A 21368-nucleotide genomic window follows, 5' to 3' on the forward strand; every position below is an offset into this window, starting at 1 on the left:
ATTTGTACCTAAATTATACCTTCTCTTGTTTGACAAGTTTTCAGAATGTAATGGTATGATGCTATCATTATCCAGATTGATTTTTAACAGATTGTATTATTTGTGAGCACTCTCATTATCCTTTGAGATCAAGCAAGTGGCTGACAGTTGTAATGGATAAACCTGACTCATGGGCATTGTTCTTGGCACACTGTATGTGCTCACAGTGCAGCCCTCTGTTCCAGACACTGGGCTCAGCTAGAAGATAGACAAGCCAAGGTCCTGCTTCCACAGGAGCTCCTGGTCTAGTGAACAGGAGAAACATTCAATGGCCTGTGGTCATAAATTTTACTTGCAGCTGTGCCTTATGGTGAGTCCATAGTTTATTACTGAAAATAGCAATTCCACCTGTCTCTAGCTGCTACATTCCAATGTGGGCTGTTTGCTACTTTTATTGCCAAAAAGATGCAATGAAATAATGACATTTGTAGCCAGTTTTATCAAATCTAAAACCATCCATACCTCCAAAATCTTAAAAGACAAATAGAAAATAATTTGCAATTTGGAAGAGTTATGAAATTTATGATTGCTTACAAGTTTTCTTGGAGTGTCAATAATGAGTAGGAATTAAAGTTAAAAACTATGGTTATTTGTGAAAGAGAAAGGGAGACATCTCTTTAAAATGCAAAATGCTAAAATAAAATTCACTATAGCAGTATACAATCTGCATACTATAAAATTGTCTTGATTTTCCACATTTTGGTGAATTACAGTAGTTTATAAATAGCTGCAAAAGTAGCTTTTCTCCTATATCTATTAGATTAAATGGCTTGAAGGCTAGTGTCTATGCCATTGGTTCGTTCGTTCGTTCGTTCGTTCATTGTCAGTAAGTATTTACCAGATACCTGCTGTGTGCTACACAGTGGGGATGTATCAGCAATGAAAGAAGGCTCCTTGTAGAGCTTCAATTCTCAATTCTTTTTTGGAGGGGTGCAAAATAAACAAATATATATGTCAAGTGGTCACTAAGTGCCAATAAAGAAAAATATAACAGGAATAGAGAATAGTGGAGAGTGTATGTGGGAGAGGAGTGTGCTTTTATATGGGGATGTCCTAGAAGGCATCTCTGATGAGGTGGCATTAATGCTTTTATTCAGGGGGGTCTCTTAGGCCCTCTCTGCCCCTGGCTGAAAAGTCACCCTAATTTCTGCAAACTTTGTAGATGCAGCTCACAAACTTTCTTCCCTGTCTTCATTCATTCTGCTTCATCACTCATGGACCTATCATCAGAATTTGTTTCCAAAAATCTTCTGTTTTTTGCTTAATGTTTCTCACCTAATAATTTAGTCTCAGATTTTTCAGACTTTGGTGACTTTGTTTCTAAAGTACCTCTTTAGGTTTTAAGTCAATTAATTGGATTTACCATTAACAATATGTGGGTATCTTAAACTTTAGAACTGATTTAGTTGTATTTCCTTGTTTTGTCTTTTCTTTTCTTTTCTCTTTCTCTCTATCTCTCTTTTTTTTTTTTTTTTTTTTTTTTTGAGAAATGAGGTCTCATTCTGTCTCCCAGGCTGGAGTACAGTGATGGAATCAAAGCTCACTGCAGCCTCAAACTGCTGGCCTCAAACAATCCTCCTGCCTCAACCTCCAGAGTCACTGAGATTATAGGCATGACAGGCTAAGCCACCATACCCAGTGTGTGTTATCAGATATTTGATTTTAAGCCTTTTAGGAACAGCTCATCTAAGTTAAAGATTTTAAAGGAGGGAGAAAAAGTCTTACTTAAAGCTTTTCTTTCCTCGGCCTAGCAATCTCTGAATGTGGATGTAGCCTTTCATGTATGAAATAACTTCCTATATACCTCTAAAAAGATATACCTATATACCTATATTCCTATATACCTCTAAAAAGATATAGTTACCCTCTAATTCAGTTAGAGGCTGAATTCTTCATTCAGCCTCTCATTCTAGTGCAGCTTGACAGTAGACCTATGATGACAGACTGTTCTGGAAGAAGTAGCATTGACTTATTTTATTACATTTTGTTAGGCAGCAGTGACATAGGAAATAATATGGGTTTGATATTTTCATATTTACTCCTTTACCTTAAAGGAAGAATGAGGATTCCTTTTTATGTTATTTATCCCATAATATTGTGACTTTTAAATCAGAAGTAGCCAGGGATATTAGAAAGAGATGATAGGCTTTTTATCCTGGGAAAGAAAAAAAAAAAACAATTTGGAGTTTTATTCTTTACATTGAGTCAAAAAGAGTAGAAAGCAGATATTCATAGGTCATCAGCATCTAATATAATAGGCTAAAAAGGCAATTTAAAAATATGTAACTAAGTGTCATTCTTTCTTGTGTATTGGAATGAAATTGTCCCATGCTAGTAAAGAAATAGCAAAGGAAAAAATGCTTTTAAACATTGCTGTGATGGGGGAAAATATAACATTGCTATTTATAACTTGTACAAAGTCCCATACAAAAATAGCTCCAACTAACAGATTTGCTCATATCTGGAATACAAAGTTGTTGCTGCCAGTGATTTGTGGAATTCTAATAAGAAGAACAACAGCATTGGTAAATATGGAAAATATATCATCTTTTCTTTTCCCTCAGTTTTCATATGCGAGAAAATTATAGTTAGTGAAAAAGTTCCGGGTGCTGTATTTTACATCTTGTTATTTTCTAGCCTGTTGGTCTCTTTTCTTTTAAGGAAAATGATACCTTTTCACCCTTTAATCCTACCCCATGAAATGGATATATTACTGATAATTGTATCTCTGTCAGTGAAATATTTGTCAGCTAATACATTTAATATTTTATTCTTCTAGAGACTAATTTTGTGTAACTGATGTGACAGCAAACATATTAAAGAACCTCAGATGAATGAAACCATTCTTTCTCTTATTTTCAGCGAAGTTTCTTGGGCTATGCCAGTTTCAAAGTGGGAGAGCTACTGAAGTCAAAGGAGCAATTGCTGGCCCTGAGCCTGAGGTGGGTCTCTTTGTTTACAGACACACTATTAAACTTAACAACCCAAGATATGTATTGATGGCCAGTGTGTTTGAAAAGTCATAATTCTTACAGATGTGAGTTGTCAGCTCTCAAATAGCTAATGTTTTCCACTGCAACAAGTTATAGTGAAATAGCAATCATTGAAATTCACATTCAAGTTCACTTTTCGGGTTGTGAAATGTTATTAGCCCTTGTAAGAAAAAGAACAATATTACATTATCACTAAAGTGATGAAATTCTTTGAAAGTAAGAAAGTAAATTATAATCTTGTTATTAAATATTTTTCCCTTAACAAATATTACTTTTTAAATCAAATAACTTTCTAGATTTGAAATATGTTAGAGGCAATATTGTAGTGTGATGATAACAGAGAGTAAGCTGATTTTTCTTTTGTCAGTCTATTTTGGTGCTATACTATTAAACATAAACAACTTCTAGGTTAAAACATTCTTGGCACAGACAATAGATCATAGCTAACTCTGAGTATAGTTTGCTTTGAAACAAAGATGAGACAACAGTCTTTAGGAAGTCACTAATTACTAAGAAGAACATTAAATAAAACAAATTTTTCATTTTAAATTCAAAGCAAATATGAAAACTCAAATTTTGAAAGAATTGTTTTCTAACTATATAGTAACTTTCATAATTATGCATACATTGGAAATACTTCCTTGCAATATTTATATAGTATAAATAAATACAAAAATTTTATAGAATGCTGTTTGTAAATCTTAAGATGCTCTTATTTTGATGAAACATGGAGACCACTTTCAAGGAGCTGGACAGTGTCTTGCGTTTGTCCCCTTCGACCAAGGACCCACTTGTAATCAATAATTTATTTCAATAAAGATGTGATGGCTTATGCTAGCATCTATAATCCAGGATTTCTCTTTTTCTGATTTGTTTCTAATTCTTAAAGCTCCTCATTTTGATTTGATAAGATCATATAATTTAAAATATGTAATACATCAAGCAGAGAAAAAGTTGTGGATTCTAATGAGGCTGCCATCTGCTCTAGCTTTCTTTAGGTTATGTCTCTTAAACATCTGATGTTGGTGTTGGTGTTATATTTTGTATGGGAAAACATATAAAAATCTTTATAGTTTTAGGATGTTATTACCAATACAATTTTGCTGCTGTTATTGTTTTCAGTTTGAAGTGTAAAGGGTCAGCTAAAAAGACTGGCTATGAATGTCACAGACAACCTAGAAAATATAATCATTCTTGCCTGACTGTTGAATCTGATCCATATGCCCCTGGATTCATAACATAACATATCAAACCTTGAGCTATCTTAGGACTCCTCTCAGTCCACGTGTTTCGTAGATAAGATGCATAGCATGTTCTTCATCATCTTACTGTCTCACAAGCCCCAGTATTCCTTACATCACAAAAGTCATTAACACCAGCAGTATAGTACATAGTGGTACAACATTTAGATACTGGTTTGAAACAGAAATCAGGAGACCAGAAGTTCTTAGTACAATTAAAATTAGTGAACACACAGTACCTTAGAGAGGACAAAAACAGAAGGGTCAAATCTAGAGTATTGCCCTTGAAAGAGAAAAGAAATACATAAATTTCACATTTAGATGAAAGCAAGACAAATTTCTTTACTTTTGATTTTAGTACCCCTGATTCCTAGTCATTTGATCTTGATTATATAAAACAAATCGAACAATGAAGAATTGAGTTTTTAGAAAAAATAATGTTAGAAAACCAATTCTGGAATGGCTAGGTTATAATTTTTCCCAGTTTTGTGCTTTGCCAAGTTTGTTGGTTTTTGTCCCTATGAACCAGACAGATTATATATTTATCATAGACCCTTGATTTCTTGTAGATGGCTATTTTTTTTAAAAATCTGATGTAATTTATTTTCTTTCCACTGATTCTGTCTCTTAGATATTGAGTTAGAAGAACATTAGGTCAGGATTAAGCAATATTTTTGTTTTGTTTTGTTTTTTAACATATAACTTCACACTGATTGTGTCTGATTTATTTCTTTTATAGTTATGAATTTTAAAACAATAAACTCAGATTTCTGTAAAACAAATTCATAGAAGTAAGAGGATTCTTTGATGATGATTAAAGTTCATTTTCTTCATGGTTAATTTTAGCTTCCCCAAATCTTACAGTTGTGCTTGTATTCACTGTTTCTTTGAGGTCTTCCTATCAGATAATTCATATTCCAAAACTTTCAAGCTAATTCCACAGAGCATCATGATTTAATATGGCTTCTTGTCATATGTGCTTTGAACCAGAGATTAAGGGCAGGCAATTTATTGTCTTTTTTTTTTTGCTGCAGAAAACTTAAAGAAATAAGATACATGCATCTAATTTATAGATTTAAACTCAAATTTAATGAAATATGGTATTTTTAAAGATGTAGCACAAAATTTGTTTATCTGTATTGGGGAAAATGCCTCTGATATATAAAGTAGTTTCTATTCATATGTCATCTTTATTTAAATGCATAGTTTACTATGTTTCTGAGTGTTCTAGCATCCCAAATGGACTTGGTATCGCTTTAGTAATATTGTCTGTATCTTTATATTACATCCACTCCATTTCACTACTTTGCACTTGGCAGTTCCTGTTTCCTCTGATTTCTTTTATATCTCAATCATATTTTCTGTTTTTGTTTTCTGATTCATTGCTGTGTACTCCTGACTTCTAGAATTGTAAACAAAGTAGAGTTTCTATATAGCGGATAATTATAGCCATGAAAGACACTTGATAATATTATAATAATGATAATAAGAATGACAACAGCAAACTATGTGCTTTGTGCTCTGATAAGTATATTAGAGATGTCTCATTGACCCTTATTGAACTAGATGCTATTACTAATTTCCATTCCATAAATCAAGAAACTGCGGTATAGAAAGCAGTTAAGTAATTTGTGTAAAGTTATAATGCTCTTAAATTGAAAAGGCAGGTTATGAAACCACACATTTCTGATCACAAAACCCATGATTTTAAATGACCGACATCTTGTCTCTTTGAACAAAAGAGAAGACAGAGAACCAGTTGAAATTTATATCACATGTTACATAACTTACTAATGGCAGAGCAAAGCAAGGACTCAGGCCCAGAACGAGTTTTTCAGTTTCGTCCATGTTTGAGTTAACCACTGTGCCTGGGCTTACAGAAGATGATGACTAAAAAAGCGGTCACATGCCAGGGAGAACTTGGGAATGTTAATCATGATGGAAAAGTGGGAAGAGCCTGCTAGTTAAGGGGGATTGAAGGCTGAGGGAACCCTATGGAATGTGTTCTCATCCCAGAACCATGCCTTCATCTGGACCTCGATCTGGTTTGCTGCCGAAACAACTGATAATCGTTTGCTCTACCAACTTACCGTAATTTAGGGGGGGACCAGACACGCGTAACTTTGGAGCATCATAATAATGTCTTATGAGTTATGAATGTAAAAGTTAAATATATAAAAGTTAATTCTTTCCGTGGAAATGATACTAGCTGTCAGGGAAAAAAATACATTGATTTTAAAGTACTTAAATAACCACAAATGCAAAACAACAACTACAAAGGTAAAATTTGTTTCCTAGGAAATTCATCTCAGAGGAATGACACAGAGGAAAGTGGCTTTGTTGTGTGCCTCCGCACAGTTTGGATTTCACTCAGTGCTCATGCATTCAGCAAACATTTACTATGAATATTTTATATTCTAAATACAGGAATAGAGTTAATATATTTCCATTGATGTTACCAATTACAAATTTAATGAAAAAAAAAATCTCATAATGTATTGAGCATCTACTACCATGCAAGGAATATGTGAAGTATTTTTTATGCATTATCTTATTTAATCCAAGCGGCATTATCATCTGTTTTATATCATTTTGTCTAAAATTCTATAGCTGCTGACTGTACAAGTGGGATTGGAGCTCAGTTTGGTATAACTCCAAAGCCTGTTCTACTTTTATTTTACTACCTAGTAGGAAGCTCAGGATCTAATGGAGTCTTTTCTTCCTTCTCCATTTTATATTCTATTGTTTAATGGGTTTTAGGAGTCTCAATTATTTTTTACTAATGTTTTATGTTAAAATTCAATTGTATCTGCCTGCAACATGGTAGAAGTTTAATAATTGTTTTTGGAGTTTTAATTCATAATTAATACTTCTTACATTTTTATGAATGCTAAATGTACCACTAGCACCAAGACTTCATTTCTGGGTGGAACCTGTCTACAGTGGTGAATATCATGCAGTCTAAGCGTTAGAGTATATCTGAGACAAGTGAATTTCAGAGTCATAGTGAGTGAAAGGTTGTCATCTGCTTTAACACCTGTAAATCTTAGAAGCCACATTTACTTCAGTACAGGGCACTTTACCTTGTCACAGAAACTTTCAATTCATCTTAACAAGGACTTTATTATTTTGTTTTGAAACCTTCTATATGTCACCACACCCCCACTCCACCAATTAAACAATTTTTATATCATTTTATCAGGGTGAATATGATAAAAAGTTTTCCTGAATAGAGATGTGCAAGTATTTATTCATACAAATTCATTCATATTCATCAAAAACATGCTTTCTTTTCATTTATTATTTCTACCACATTTACAGTAGTCCTTTTCAAGGAACAAATAACAAAATACTGATGATCTTAAATGGAGATATAATTATGTGTTATAATATAGATGTATAGAAAATTCTATAAAAGAAGAACATCTAACTTCTGTTTATTTTTAAATTTCTCCTACTTTATATAGTATTTATATATGTATATATATGCATGCATATGTACATGTATTATAGATTGTGTGGAAGCATACGTGTTTGGGCATCTATATCATTTTAGAGCATTTTGCTTCCTCACAAACTATGAATATTTATTTTCTATTTTTATCAAATGTTTATGCCTAGAGATGTAAGATCCGAATTGTGAGGTTTTTAAGTTTTCATTTTTTGGTGTTTTGCTTAATTAACCTCCTTAAATGCACACATATGAACACACACAAAGTCCAATTTTGTAGTTTCTGTAAATAAAAAAACAACGAAAAAACTCCACATATTTTTAACGTAATCTTCTAAATGCATGTTCTTAACTTGAAAGCTAGAAGTAGCGATAAGGAGACGCTCCTTAGGCAATGATGTATCATCTTCTATACTAGCATAGTGAGGATGATAAAAAGATAAAATTGCTAGTAGCACTTTGAAGGTTGGGAGGTTAGGCATGTTTTACAGGCCACAGGGCAGTAGGCTGAAATATGTTTGTTGCTGGAATCCTGTAAGTCTCACAGTGACCTGAAAACAACCCTAGCTGTAGATCAACAATAGGGTTTTAAATGACAAATTTTGTTTTCTTTTCAAATGAAATTAAACATTCTTAGACTTTTCATTTTATATCTCTATACTTTTCTTGCACACAAATAAAGTTTATGTAGCTCTTAAGTATGGAATCTATTTTTTAAATTGTGTATATAATGCATACTTCTACAATGGCATTTTTTTCTTATCAATATCTACTTAAACTTCAGAGATGACTTTAAAAGATCATATCTAAGCCTCTTACTAGTCATGTGTATGTGGCATAAATTTCATTCTCTTTTAATACTCTTCGTGTGTGTGTGTGTGTGTGTGTGTGTTTTGGAAGGGGAAGGTACCAGAAAGTATGATTCTAATAGTCTCCACAACAGTAAGAGTTTTACATGTCTAAATTATTTTGAGTATTAAATAAGGTCAATAGAAAGTGATTGCAGCCAACAACCACTCTTTGGGAAAGAGCAACACATTTGAGATTAATTATAAAACAGAATAGTGTTATACTTTATTGAAAGCATGGATAGAAAAATTAGAGGAAGAGGATGGCACATAAGTAGCTAAGTTTATGCTTTTGTGTAGAAAAAAAAAACTAAAACCTTACATCATGAGACCTAAAAGCAGTGCATGAAAACACTACATTTTTTTTTCTTTGAAAGTGAACAGGATCGGATGCAGTGGCTCCTACCTGTAACTCCAGCACTTTGGAAGGCTGAGGCAGGAGGATCCCTTGAGATCAGTGCTTTGCAATCATAACATGGCATAACCTCATCTCTACAAAAACTACAAAAATTAGCTGGGTGTGACATCCCATGCCTATAATTCCAGCTATGTGAGAATCTGAGTAGGAGAATCCCTTGTTGAGCCCAGGAGCGTGAAGCTGCCGTGAGCCATGATTGTGCCATTGCACTCCAGCCTGGGAGAAAGGACCAAGACTGTGTCTCAAAAAAAAAAAAATTGAACAAGCAGGAAAGCATATAAATCAACAGCAAATGCACACTAAAGAGTGATCCAGTGACCCAGGCACACGCACATGAGCAAGGCTCACTGTGCTTTTGGCATGATGCAAATTAAGGTGACAGGAAGTTCCTCCATGACAGGTCTGACACTTACTTGGACCTCATAAACATGTAGGGAGAGGTGACTAACACTCTTCGGAGTTTATGGTGGGTTGAGGATTTCAAATGTTTTATTTAATCTTCTGTTTGCCTCAATCTTCTAAAAATGATTTTATTTCTGCTTCACAAATAAGCAAACTGACTTCCTAAGGTTGCACAACTGGGAAAGAATGGGGATTGTTGAGAAGTGTTCTTGATATCAAGTATATTTCAGAGAATTTGGATTTCATTTAGAATTTTAGGATCAAATTATTTTGGAGACCAGAGGAGACTTTGAACCTAGCACCTCACCTTCTTCTTGGAACCCTTTCATGACAGGAGACTGAAACTTAGAATTTTTCCTCCCATTTTTCAGACAGGTCTAGTGTTAGAAAAATATTTCTATTGTATCTCAAGTTTTTGTTTTTTTTGAGATAGAGTCTTGCTCTGTCACCCAGGCTGGATTGCAGTGGCACGATATTGGCTCACTGTAGCCTCTGCCTCCCAGGTTCCTGTGATTCTCCTGCCTCAGCCTCCTGGGTAGCTGGGATTACAGGTGCACACCACCACCCCCCCGCCCCCGGCTAATTTTTTTTTTTTTTCTTTTTTTGTATTTTTAGTAGAGATGAGGTTTTGCTGTCTTGGCCAGGCTGGTCTTGAATTCCTGACCTCAGGTCATCTGCCCACCTCGGCCTCCCAAAGTGCTGGAATGACAGGCGTGATCCACTGCTCCTGACCAAGTTTCATCTCCCTACTTCCGTCCCAACTCCTCTTTGTGAAGTGAAGTAGAACTAGTCTTACGCTTTTTCTCTGTAACCACATTTGAAAGCAGCTCTTTTGTCCAACTCTAAATCTTGTTTTGATTTCTTTTTTCCTTAGGAAGACATGTGAGGTAGTAGAAATAGGACTTTCATACTAGACTTGAGTGCAAGTCCCAGTTTAGTCACCACCTGCATCACCCAGTCATGTCTCTTTAACATCTATTAATGGAAGTAGCAATGACTCCCTCCCAGGGTGATTCTGGGCAATTAATAAACGCAGTGAAGTTCCAAGCATTGCTTTGCATTGGAGAAAAACTCTATAAATATCGTTTCCTTTTATTCTTGCATGAAACTTACTAAGTCCCTCAGCCATTCCTTAGTCTTTCGCTTAGTTTGCTTGCTTTACTTGTTGAAATTCCTTTTTGGAATGTGACAGCCACAGTTCTCTAAACTCGGTGTGTTAGGCCACTTTTGCATTGCTATAAAGAAATACTTGAGTCTGGGTAATTTCTAAAGAAAAGACATTTAATTGGCTCATGGTTTTGCAGGCTATATGGGAAGCATGGCACCAGCATTTTCTCAGTCTCTAGTGAGGCCTCAGGAAGCTGTTACTTATAACAAAAGGTGAAGTGGGAGCAGCTGTCTCAGAGTGGGAACAAGAGAGGTGGAGGAGGTGCCACACATTTTGAATCAACCAGATCTTGCAAGAACTCACTCATTATCTCTAGGATAGCACTAAACCATGAGCAATTTGCCCCCATGGCTCCAACACCTCCCACAAGGCCCTGCCTCATACAGTGGAGATTACATTTTAACCTGAGATTTGGAGGGGACATCCAAACTATATTACTTGGTCAGTGGGAGAGAGGCTGACTTCACCTTTGATCTGGATGTAACATTTCTGTTTTCCAAGTAAGGGATGCTTACCTGCAACCTAAATTCTGGCGTTAATCATTCTGGCATCATATGGCTTAATACCAGGTAGCAGATACCAGCAAAAGAAATAGAAATATGGACAGCAGTTTGGTTGAATCAGGAAACATGCCAGAATTGGTAAAAACAAACAAACAAAAAACTCATTTAGATTAAAAACTTTAGTAATAAAAGATTGAAATCAGGATAGACATTCATAAGTGTAACACAAGATTTTGCTCTTAGAGGTTACGGATTCATTTTATGGCTGAATAGACAAAAAACTGTCCAGAGAAGTGAATTCAAGTGACATTTCTTGGGGCTGAACTGTGAGAATGAAGGGTGACATCAAACACAGAAGTAAGAACACCTTCTTATAAAACCGATTATATTATTTTATGTTAACTATGCTAAAGGCCCTCAGGGACACCGTTGCCTGAAATTTTCAAAAGGCTCTTACACGAGCCATTTTGTAATGATTTAAAATTCTGTCCATTTATAGAACTTGGGGAGAATGCAAAGCATGCAAATGTGAGATTAGGACAGTAAAGTGGTAGAAAGAGCAGATGATTTAGAGACATATCTAACCCAACTCCTGGCTCTTCTGTTGCCTATCAGTATGATCTGAGAGTGAGTTGTCTTATCTGTGAAATAGGGATGCTAATGGTACCTACCTCATGGGGTTCTCCATGAGGATCACAGGAGTCACTAATGTGAAATGCTTACAACAGTATCTAACACATGATAAGTTCTTGATAAATGTTAGCTATGATTTTTATTTTTAGTTGATTAGCTTCTCTAGTGCCAGTTTTTGTTTTCCAAGAGAGGGTAAGACACATTGTACACAAACTATCTGAAATGGCAAAGCAGGTGCTCATTATACTACCTACTATTTGAATTATTATCAGTATTTTTATTTCTCATTTCAACTAGACTGTCTTTCATTTATAGTTAAAGGGGCTCTGCAGTTATATATTCTGTATTTTTCTTTATGTTCCAATTCCACTTAAATGAAGCTGTAGGTATAACCATGGAAACCAATTAGCACTTTCTTAGTTTGCATTATTCAAAAGGTGTTGGATTCCTCAGACTGCAAATTGGTTTAGAGCTCTCAGTCACTGGAGGGACAACACATACCAGAGTACACTTCAATAGCTCCTCAATTTGTATAGAAAAGCCTGAAACCTTTCCTCCCTTAAAATGCAAATCACGTAAAGTTAATATCTGTACACAAAGACCTACCTGCTTAAGAAGTTTGAGAGCTAATTTATCTTTGAAGATAATTTGCAGGAATGATTAGGCCTGAAAGGAATTATATTTGACCTGAAAATTTTCCATTGGATTTGCCCATATTTACCAAAGTCAGTTTCATTATTATCATTGTGTTTCTGCTTCATTGGACACATTTATGTCAGCTTTTCCCAGTGTTTTTTAGTAACACCGAACATATGAATAATATGTTAATTATTTTGAATAAAGGAATTCTGTGGCCAAATAAGTTTGAAAGTCCTCTTAAAAAAAAAAGGAAAGAAAAGTGGCTTTCCTTACTGTAGGACATCTCAGAGCCTTCATTAGCCTTTCAAGACCCTTGCAGATTCTTAGAGGACACATGTCGCCTGCAGCTTTTCTTAATTTGAATGCAAGAAGGTTTTGTCATGGAATACTTATTAACGGCTTATTAGACACTACGTTCCAAGAAACACAGTCATGTTATTTAGAAAATGCTGATTTAGAAGAACAACAAAACTGTATTTTTCAAAGAAATGTGTAAGTGATTGTCTGTGTGTGTTTGTCTGTTTTATTTTCTACCATAAGCATATTCTCTGACACACACATCTGTAGGCAGACATGTGGTTCTCACCCAAATGAACTCTTACACTCCCCCACCACATGTCATGCCCCCATCTATCCACATGCAGGTGCCACACCTGTGTCTTCCATCCATAGTCATTGACAGACCTGTGGCATTTTCTATTCATGCCCATGCACAAGTCTGTAATATTTGTACAAGAAGTATGGGGAAAAGTGGCAAAATACTCAATATTTCTTTGATGTTTATTGACAGGTTCTTTTTAGGCTTGGATAAGCAAACACATATTTTTGTAATCATCTAATATTTTACCTCTCCCAAACTGAATTAGGTCTTCTGCTGAAAACTCTGCCTTTTGAATTTTTTTTTTCAGGTTAAACTAAGAACCATCCTATGTTTAGGTACTCTAAATGTAGTCCAAGCTAGACATCTCTGCATCATTTTCAACGTGTCCTTTCTAAAATTCTTATCTGGCAATGTTCTTTTCTTTCTTGAAACTTTATATGTCCCCTTTTCCTTTCCCACACCACTCCTCTTTCCTCAATGAGCATGAACACTAACATCTGTACATTTGCTCAGCCCAGGTATACAAGTTGCTTCATCCACAGCCTGGCGTAAGTCTGCTTTTTCAGTTTAATCTCTGACTACCGCATTATTCTTGATCCTGACCACCTCTTCTTACCTCATTTTTAGTGGCTCATAGGTACTTAACACTTTCTAAAGGTGGAATCAGAGTTCCTGTATTTCTCTGGGATCCCTATTCTCATTCATTTGAGCTCAGTTTCAACTTTATCCGGAAGTAAGCACACATTTATATGTGCAGATGGTACACCTTCGATTGTTCCCTACCCTATGTCTACTTTTTTGTCTCCAGTTTTTTGATGTCCGTTGCCCAGCGAAGATATCCCTTATCCATGTGGTATTCCCCAAATTTCTCTTACTAGAAATTGAGAGGTAATAACCTCCAGGGATGCCAGTGAAAAGGTCTAGTCACAGCTTACCATTGGCTTCTCAATTTCCTATGACCAATGACTATCTTTACCTCATTAGAAACTTTAGGTGCAGGAAAAAGCAGGTCAGAGCTCATCATTCCTGCTCCAGTTAAGATGCCTAATGATGATTAGAAGGTCATTATTTTTTAACTGTTTCCAATAAGGTTTTATTTTGCATTTCTCTTTACATATTTGCTTTTTACAATACATTTAGGGGTTACAAGGGTGGTTTTGATACATGGATATGTTGCATAATGATGACTGTGAACTTTTAATGTAACAATCCCCTGAATAGTATACATTGCAACAATTAAGCAATTTATCATCCTTCACCAGCAGCCCCCCAACCCCTGTCTCCCTCCTACCCTTCTGAGTCTCCAGTGTCTATTATTCCACACTCGCTGTCCATGTGTACACAATATTTAGCTCCTACTTTTAAGTGAGAACGTGGTATTTGACTTTCTGTTTCTGAGTTATTTCACTTAAGACAATGGCCTCCAGTTCCATCCATGTTTCTGCAAAAGGTATTGTCAGTTCATTCTAGGTGTGAACTGTACTGAAGATATCATTCTAAAGCGGAGATAGGAAGTTACTTGCCTCTTGGCAATGTATTACCCTTTGTAGCATGCTCTAGCTCAGGAATTTCTAACCTAAATCATTAAATGACATTCACTGTTGTCGGTTGTTCTGTGGTAAAGCATAACTATTTCATAGTTAAACTGTGGCTAAGAGAGATTGTTCCTAATAGTGCTTCAGTAAGATAAAGAATTGAGCCAGTGAAAAAAGAATACTATTTAATATTCTTTTTAAATATTAAACATAGAAAATACATGAAAAATATGACTAGAAAGATTTTTAAGAAGGCAGAAGAGAAGGATGACATGAAACAGAAAGAAATGAAAGATGTAGAATAAGACAGAAGAGGCCGGGTGCAGTGGCTCAAGCCTGTAATCCCAGCACTTTGGGAGGTAAGGCCGGTGGAACACGGGGTCGAGAGATCGAGACCATCCTGGTCAACATGGTGAAACCCCATCTCTACTAAAAATATAAAAAATTAGCTGGGCATGGTGGCACATGCCTGTAATCCCAGCTACTCAGGAGGCTGAGGCAGGAGAATTGCCTGAACCCAGGAGGCGGAGGTTGTGGTGAGCCATGATTGTGCCATTGCACTCCAGCCTGGGTAAAAAGAGTGAAACTCCGTCTCAAAAAAAAAAAAAAAAAGAAGAGGTAATAGGCAAGTTTATATTGCTTAAATACATTTAGTACCAATATAAACAGATTGCTTTTTTGTAATGCTGTGCTGCAATGGAGGATGGTCAGTTTGCATTCAGCCTATAGATTTGTGGTTGATCCACTAAGCTCCCTGATCAATGTACTTAAACTTATTAGAAATGGCCTCTGTAATCCCAGCACTTTCAGAGGCCAACACAGATGGATCTCCTGAGGTCAGGAGCTTGAGACCAGCCTGGCCAACATGGTGAAACCCTGTCTCTACTAAAAATACAAAAATTAGCCGGGCGGGTGGCAGGTGCCTGTAATCCCAGCTACTCGGGAAGCTGAGGCAGGAGAATTGCTTGAACCCAGGAGGCACAGATTGCCTTGAGCCGAAATCCTGCCATTGCACTCCAGCCTGGGTGACAAGAGCAAGACTCTGTCTTAAAAGGAAAAAGAAAAATGGATATAAAAATTACGTAATTAAGAATTATTTTTTGGTGAGAGATCCAAGATGGTTGATTACTAGCAGCTCAGAATTGTAGCTCCCAGTGAAAGCTCAGAGAATGAGAGGACACCACACTTTCAGACGAATTTTTGTTGCTCAGGGACCAGGAGATTCCCCACAGAGGAGCCCCCGCCAGTGTGACTCTGGTGGCCGGCACAGCAGTTCTTGGTGCAGAGTAAATGGGACTGGGTCCCCTTTTGATCAACGTTTGGAGCTCCGGGAAGGCAGAGTCACCTATTCAGCTGATTGAAAAAGGGACTCAAGAAGGAAGCCAGACCGGAGATTCCCCGGCAGAAAAGCACCATGAATCTTAACACTGCTGTTTTAAATGGCACAGTGGGTTGCTCAGATTCCAGTGCTAGGAATCAACAAGTTGGACGTCCACTCAGAGACCTAATTTGAAAGTTGGTAATTACAAAGATGATGGGTGGATAAATGTACAATGATGGGAAGAAACCAGCATAAAAAGGATGAGAATACCCCAAATCAGAATGCCTCTCCCTCTACAGGGGATCACAGTTCCTCATCAACAAGAGAACAAGGCCTGATGGAGAATGAGTGTGTTCCAATAACAGACTTAGGCCTCAGAAGGTGGATAATCAGACACTTCTGTGAGTTAAAAGAACATGTTTTAGCCCGATGTAAAGAAACTAACAACCTTGAAAAAAGGTTTGATGAAATCCTAACGAGAATAGACAATCTATAGATGAATATAAGTGAATTAATGGAACTGAAGAATATAATATGAGAACTCCATGAAGTATGCACAGGTTTTAACAGTCAAATTCATCAGGCAGAAGAAAGGATATCAGAGGTCGAAGACCAACTTAATGAAATGAAACAAGAAGACAAGATTAGAGAAGAAAGAGTAAAAAGGAATGAGCAAAATCTCCAAGAAATATGGGACTATGTGAAAAGACCTAATTTACATTTGATAGGTGTACCCGAATGTCATGAACAGAATGAATCCAAGCTGGAAAATATTCTTCAGGATATTATTCAGGAAAACTTTACTAACCTAGTAAGGCAGGACAATACTCAACTTTAGGTGATACAGAGAACACCATAAAGATATTCCTCAAGCAGAGCAACCCCAAGACACATAATCGTTAGATTCACCAGGGTTGAAATAAAGGAGAAAATTCTAAGGGCAGCTAGAGAGAAAGGTCAGGTTACCCACAAAGGGAAGCCTATCAGACTCACAGCAGATCTCTCAGCTGAAACCCTAGAAACTAGAAGAGAGTGGGGGTCAATATTCAATATCCTCAAAGAAAAGAATTTTCAACCCAGAATCTCATATCCAGACAAACTAAGCTTCATAAATGAAGGAAAAATAAAATTTTCACGAACAAGCAAGCACTCAGAGATTTCATCACCACCAGGCCTGCTTTAGAAAAGCTTCTGAAAGAAGCACTATACACAGAAAGGAACAACCAGTATCAGTCATCCCAAAAACTTACCAAAAGGTAAAGAGTATCTCCATAATGAAGAATCTATATCAACTAATGGGCAAAATAGCCAGATAGCATTAAATGACAATATTAAACTCACAAATATCAATATTAATCTTAAATTTAAATGGATTAAATGCCCTAATCAAAGACACAGGCAAATTGAATAAAAAGTTAAAACCCATCAGTTCGCTGTATCCAGATTCATCTCATAAGCAAGGACATACAAAGACTCAAAGGGTTGGAGGAAGACTCACCAGTCAAATGGAGAGAAAAAAAAAAAAGGAGTTGTAACTTTCCTCTCTGACAAAATAGACTTTAATAGTAACAAAGACTAAAAGAAACAAAGAAGGACATTACATAATGGTAAAAGGATCAATGCAACAACAGGAGTCAATGATCATAAATATATATGCACCCGATACAGGAACACCCAGATATATAAGACAAGTTCTTAATGACTTATAAAGAGACTTGGACTCCTGCAAAATAATAGTGAAAGATTTTGACACCACATTGTTAATATTTGATGGATCGACGAGATAGAAAATTAAGAGGAACATCTATGATTTGAACTCAGACCTGGAACAAGTAAACTCACTGAATATTTATATAATTCCTCACCCCAGGTCCACAGAACATATATTTTTCTCAGTATCATATTACACCTGTTTTGAAAGTGACCACATAATTGGAAGTAAATCACTCTTCAGCATTTGTATAGCATTTTACAGACTTAAATGCAATATTCGTTGGCTGTTTGTTTGTTATTTTCTTCCCTTATTCCTTCCTGTCTTCGTGGTTAAGCACAATTATTGGCATAAAAGAGGTTTTTAATACCTATTTTTAGATTGCATTCCAGCCTGGGCAATAGAGCAAGACTCCTGTTCTCTCTCCCCCTTTCTCTTTCTCTTTCTTTCTTTCAAAAAAAAAAAGAAAGTATACTTTTCAGTTTCCCTCGTAATCGTGATTAGCAATGTAAATTTAGTTTCTTCAATTAGATGTACCAAAAGGCTGAAAGCAACTTACCATTAATGGCTATTCTCTGCTGTCAAGTCATGGAGATGCCAGAGTCAGCCTTGTGGAAATTGAGAGACCCTGAGGGTGGTCACAAGTCCTGGCAGACCAGAGTCCAGTCTCTACTGTCTTGGAAAAAAAAAAGAATTATTTTTCATAACATCATCTTGGGCTGATTAGTTTATTGCATTATAGGACAGTTTTACTATCTCGCATAGAAAATAAAAATTTTAAATTAACAGATTATCAAAAGAAAGTGTGATTGAACCTGACTGAAGTGTTACTGGGCAAACATTACATTATATATTAAAAAAAAGACCAAATTAGCTCATAAAGACATGCCAAATATTACTTCTTTCTGATGTACAGGCATGTAAATTGAAAAGTAAACAAACACATTTCTTTAGGGCTTAATATAAAAACTGATCGATAAAAACAAACTTAAGGCATGATAAGAAACATGGTCTAATCCTCATCTATGTCTTGATGACCAGAGCAGATCACCTGAATTTTATTGCACTTTTTAATCTTCTCGATATTTCTCTGATAGTTTCTCTCAGGGAAAGGATTTAAAAGTTTAAATCCTAAGCTTAGCAATGGTGTATAGTAGGGATTATTTTTCTCTTATCTAGAATCAAATTGAAGATTTTCCAGGACTCACACAATAAATAAGAGAGATGGTCTCTAACGGTTGTTGGGTTTGCTTGTTTGTTGGGCAAGCTGCCAACTAACACTAAATTTTTGGCTGTTGACACTTGCCTGTAGTATCAGTAAAAATGAATTGTTTCTGTGACCAAGTGAGATATAGCTTTTAAAAGACTTTAAGGATAGGCCCGTGATTTTAACATTGAAGGAAGTTAGAGTTCTATTACTATTGCCAGGAGTTAATTACGTTGCTTAAATATCCCAGTCCATCTGGTAGTGATGGTAACATTACTGAGATGACTTCAAATTATAGGTTTATAAGCCTGATTTAAAGAAAAGGATCTCCTATGCTTTAATAGAAAAATAAATAGTTTTCAAGCTGTTCTTTCTTTCCCGTCATTTCTCCTTTCTCTGTACTTCCGATAGTCCTTGAAACAAGTAGTATTTGAGTGATGTTATCTTTAAACTGAGCTCATTTAAAAAAAAATATATTGAGACAAAAACACATATAATATATGAAGGATGCAGGGAGAGGAAATATTAAATATTACTGGTTTTATATTTGCTATAAAATTGTGTCATTTTCTCAGAGATTGTAATGCCTTTAAATTCTTTGAGTCCAAAAATGCTAGTCATGGATAGGAAATGACACAGCACAGTTTTCTTTCAGTTTCAGGGCTGAGTGAAGAAAAAAATGAAAATGCATTTTTTGGAAAATATTTTTCTTTTTTTAGACTTTATAGGTCCATTCCTCAATTAGAGCTTTATGAACTTTCTACCTAATGCCTTCCCTATAGAGAGATGGAGGCAGAAAAGAAGTCTAATTATTTTTCAAGTGACAAAGAGGGCTTCCTTCTGGAGCTGATTTTAAGGATAGGATGCTGCACAACTATGAAGGGAGAAGACAGCCCGGAAGTAGAGAGCAAGCAATATTTTATAACATTTATAACATTGCCTGAATACCCATTCCAGGAAAGAGTTTCCCCTTCTATTGAGTCAAACATGTTAATAATCAACATATAAAGCTGACACATAAGGTTCTAGTACAGACTGTTGATGGCCATGTATATTACCTATAATGTCAGCTGGGACTGGAAAACTAAGTCACAGCACTCCTAGGAATTGTGTCTAAGTTCTGCATTAGTTAGACGCATGACTTCAGAAAGTCGATCTTTTTTTTTGTACTTCAGTTTTGTCATCTCTAAAACAAAAAAAATTTTGAGTTAGAGGAACTTTCAATTTCTAGTGTGAGTTGCCTGGTGATTTTCTCCATCTTGGAAGAGATGGGTGGAAGGAAGTAATTTTTGCTTTACTTAGAAGGCGTGATTAGTGAATTATATAAGGAAAAGTTTTTGGTCTTTATCGGGTATCTCCTATGTTGCTGGAAGATAGTTCTTCCAGAATAAGATTTAAAGAATAAGTTTTAGAAACAGAGGCACTGATGGAGTTCTGAGGGCTTCTCACAGGCTCATCTGTAATTGGGACTTATAAGAGCAGACTGTATTTCATAAGGCTGATTTGAGATTTATAAAAATAGTATGTTCAAAAATCTTGAACTAGTGCCTGGTACATAGTCCCCAATAAATACTGGTTATTATTCCTATCCTCATTATCAGCCTGAGTATCTTATAACACTGATCTCTGAATGGCCTCTACATTCTTTGAAAATAAATATACAACTCCATGCTGTTTGATGCCCACCTGTCTTTGGTCGTACACTCCACATCCCCTACCTATGGCCAGCCTGGTTCAGTGGGTAATCAGTGCTAGTCTCGTTGGAAAGTGGCATTAGAGGAAAAACTTGAAGGAAAAAGTAATCACGTAGACATCAGTTGGGAAGCAGTGATGGTGGTGGTGGTAGTGTTTGAAACAAAACAAATTGCTAGTGCAAAGGCCCTAAAGAAGGAGTTTTATTGGTATATTAGAGGAACAGTAAAAAGTCTAATGAGACAAGAGTTGAATGAGCAGTGTATGAAGGAGAGCTAAAGACATAAGGCTGGCTGGGCACAGTGGCTCACACCTGTAATCCCAGCACTTTGGGAGGCTGAGGCATGTGGATCATGAGGTCAGGAGTTCAAGACCAGCCTGAGCAAGATGGTGGAACCCCATCTCTACTAAAACTACAAAAATTAGCTGAGTGCAGTGGCAGGCACCTGTAATCCCAGCTACTAAGGGGCTGAGGCAGGAGAGTCACTTGAACCTGGGCAACAGAGGTTGCAGTGAGCCAAAATCACACCACTGCACTCCAGCCTGGGTGACAGAGTGAGACTCTGTCTCAAAAAAAAAAAAAAAAAAAAAAAGCCAAGGTGGTGACAAGTTCCAGTTGGTATAGAAATGAAAGTCGCTGTGCCCACTTTGTCCTTTACTCTGAGTAAAGCTGGGTGCCATAGTAGAGTTTCAAGCAGAAGGGTGACCTTACTTATGCTGTATTGGGAACAGAAGACTGAAGGAAGGCAAGAGTGAAATCAGGGGACCAGGTAGGAGGACTCTGTCTTAATTCAAGGGAGAAGTGATGGTGGTTTACAGGGAGGTGGTAAGAGACGGTGACATTCTGGATACATTTTGAATAAAGGACAGGTAGAACATTGTGACAGTATGAATGTAAGATTTTAGAGAAAGAGAGGAAAAAACTGAATTCAATAGTTTTGGTCTAGATTTGGGGAACAATGAAGT

General features: G+C 36.2%; 1 protein-coding gene across 23 annotated transcripts in view; it reads left to right on the plus strand.

Annotated features, from left to right (window-relative positions):
- The window catches only part of INPP4B (inositol polyphosphate-4-phosphatase type II B), a 988233-nt gene that overhangs the window by 695044 nt on the left and 271821 nt on the right, over positions 1–21368 (plus strand). For 21 of the 23 annotated variants that reach the window (XM_054252895.2, XM_054252897.2, XM_054252896.2 and 18 more), the window contains one exon: positions 2902–2981. In XM_054252895.2, the coding sequence (XP_054108870.2) occupies positions 2902–2981 (80 nt within the window). Of the gene's footprint in view, positions 1–2496; positions 2565–2901; positions 2982–21368 lie in introns of those variants that run through there. The other 2 variants (XM_035294488.3, XM_017970228.4) reach the window with 1 other exon arrangement.

The sequence above is a fragment of the Callithrix jacchus genome, chromosome 3 (genome assembly GCF_049354715.1).
Source record: "Callithrix jacchus isolate 240 chromosome 3, calJac240_pri, whole genome shotgun sequence".
Classification (NCBI taxonomy): domain Eukaryota; kingdom Metazoa; phylum Chordata; class Mammalia; order Primates; family Cebidae; genus Callithrix; species Callithrix jacchus.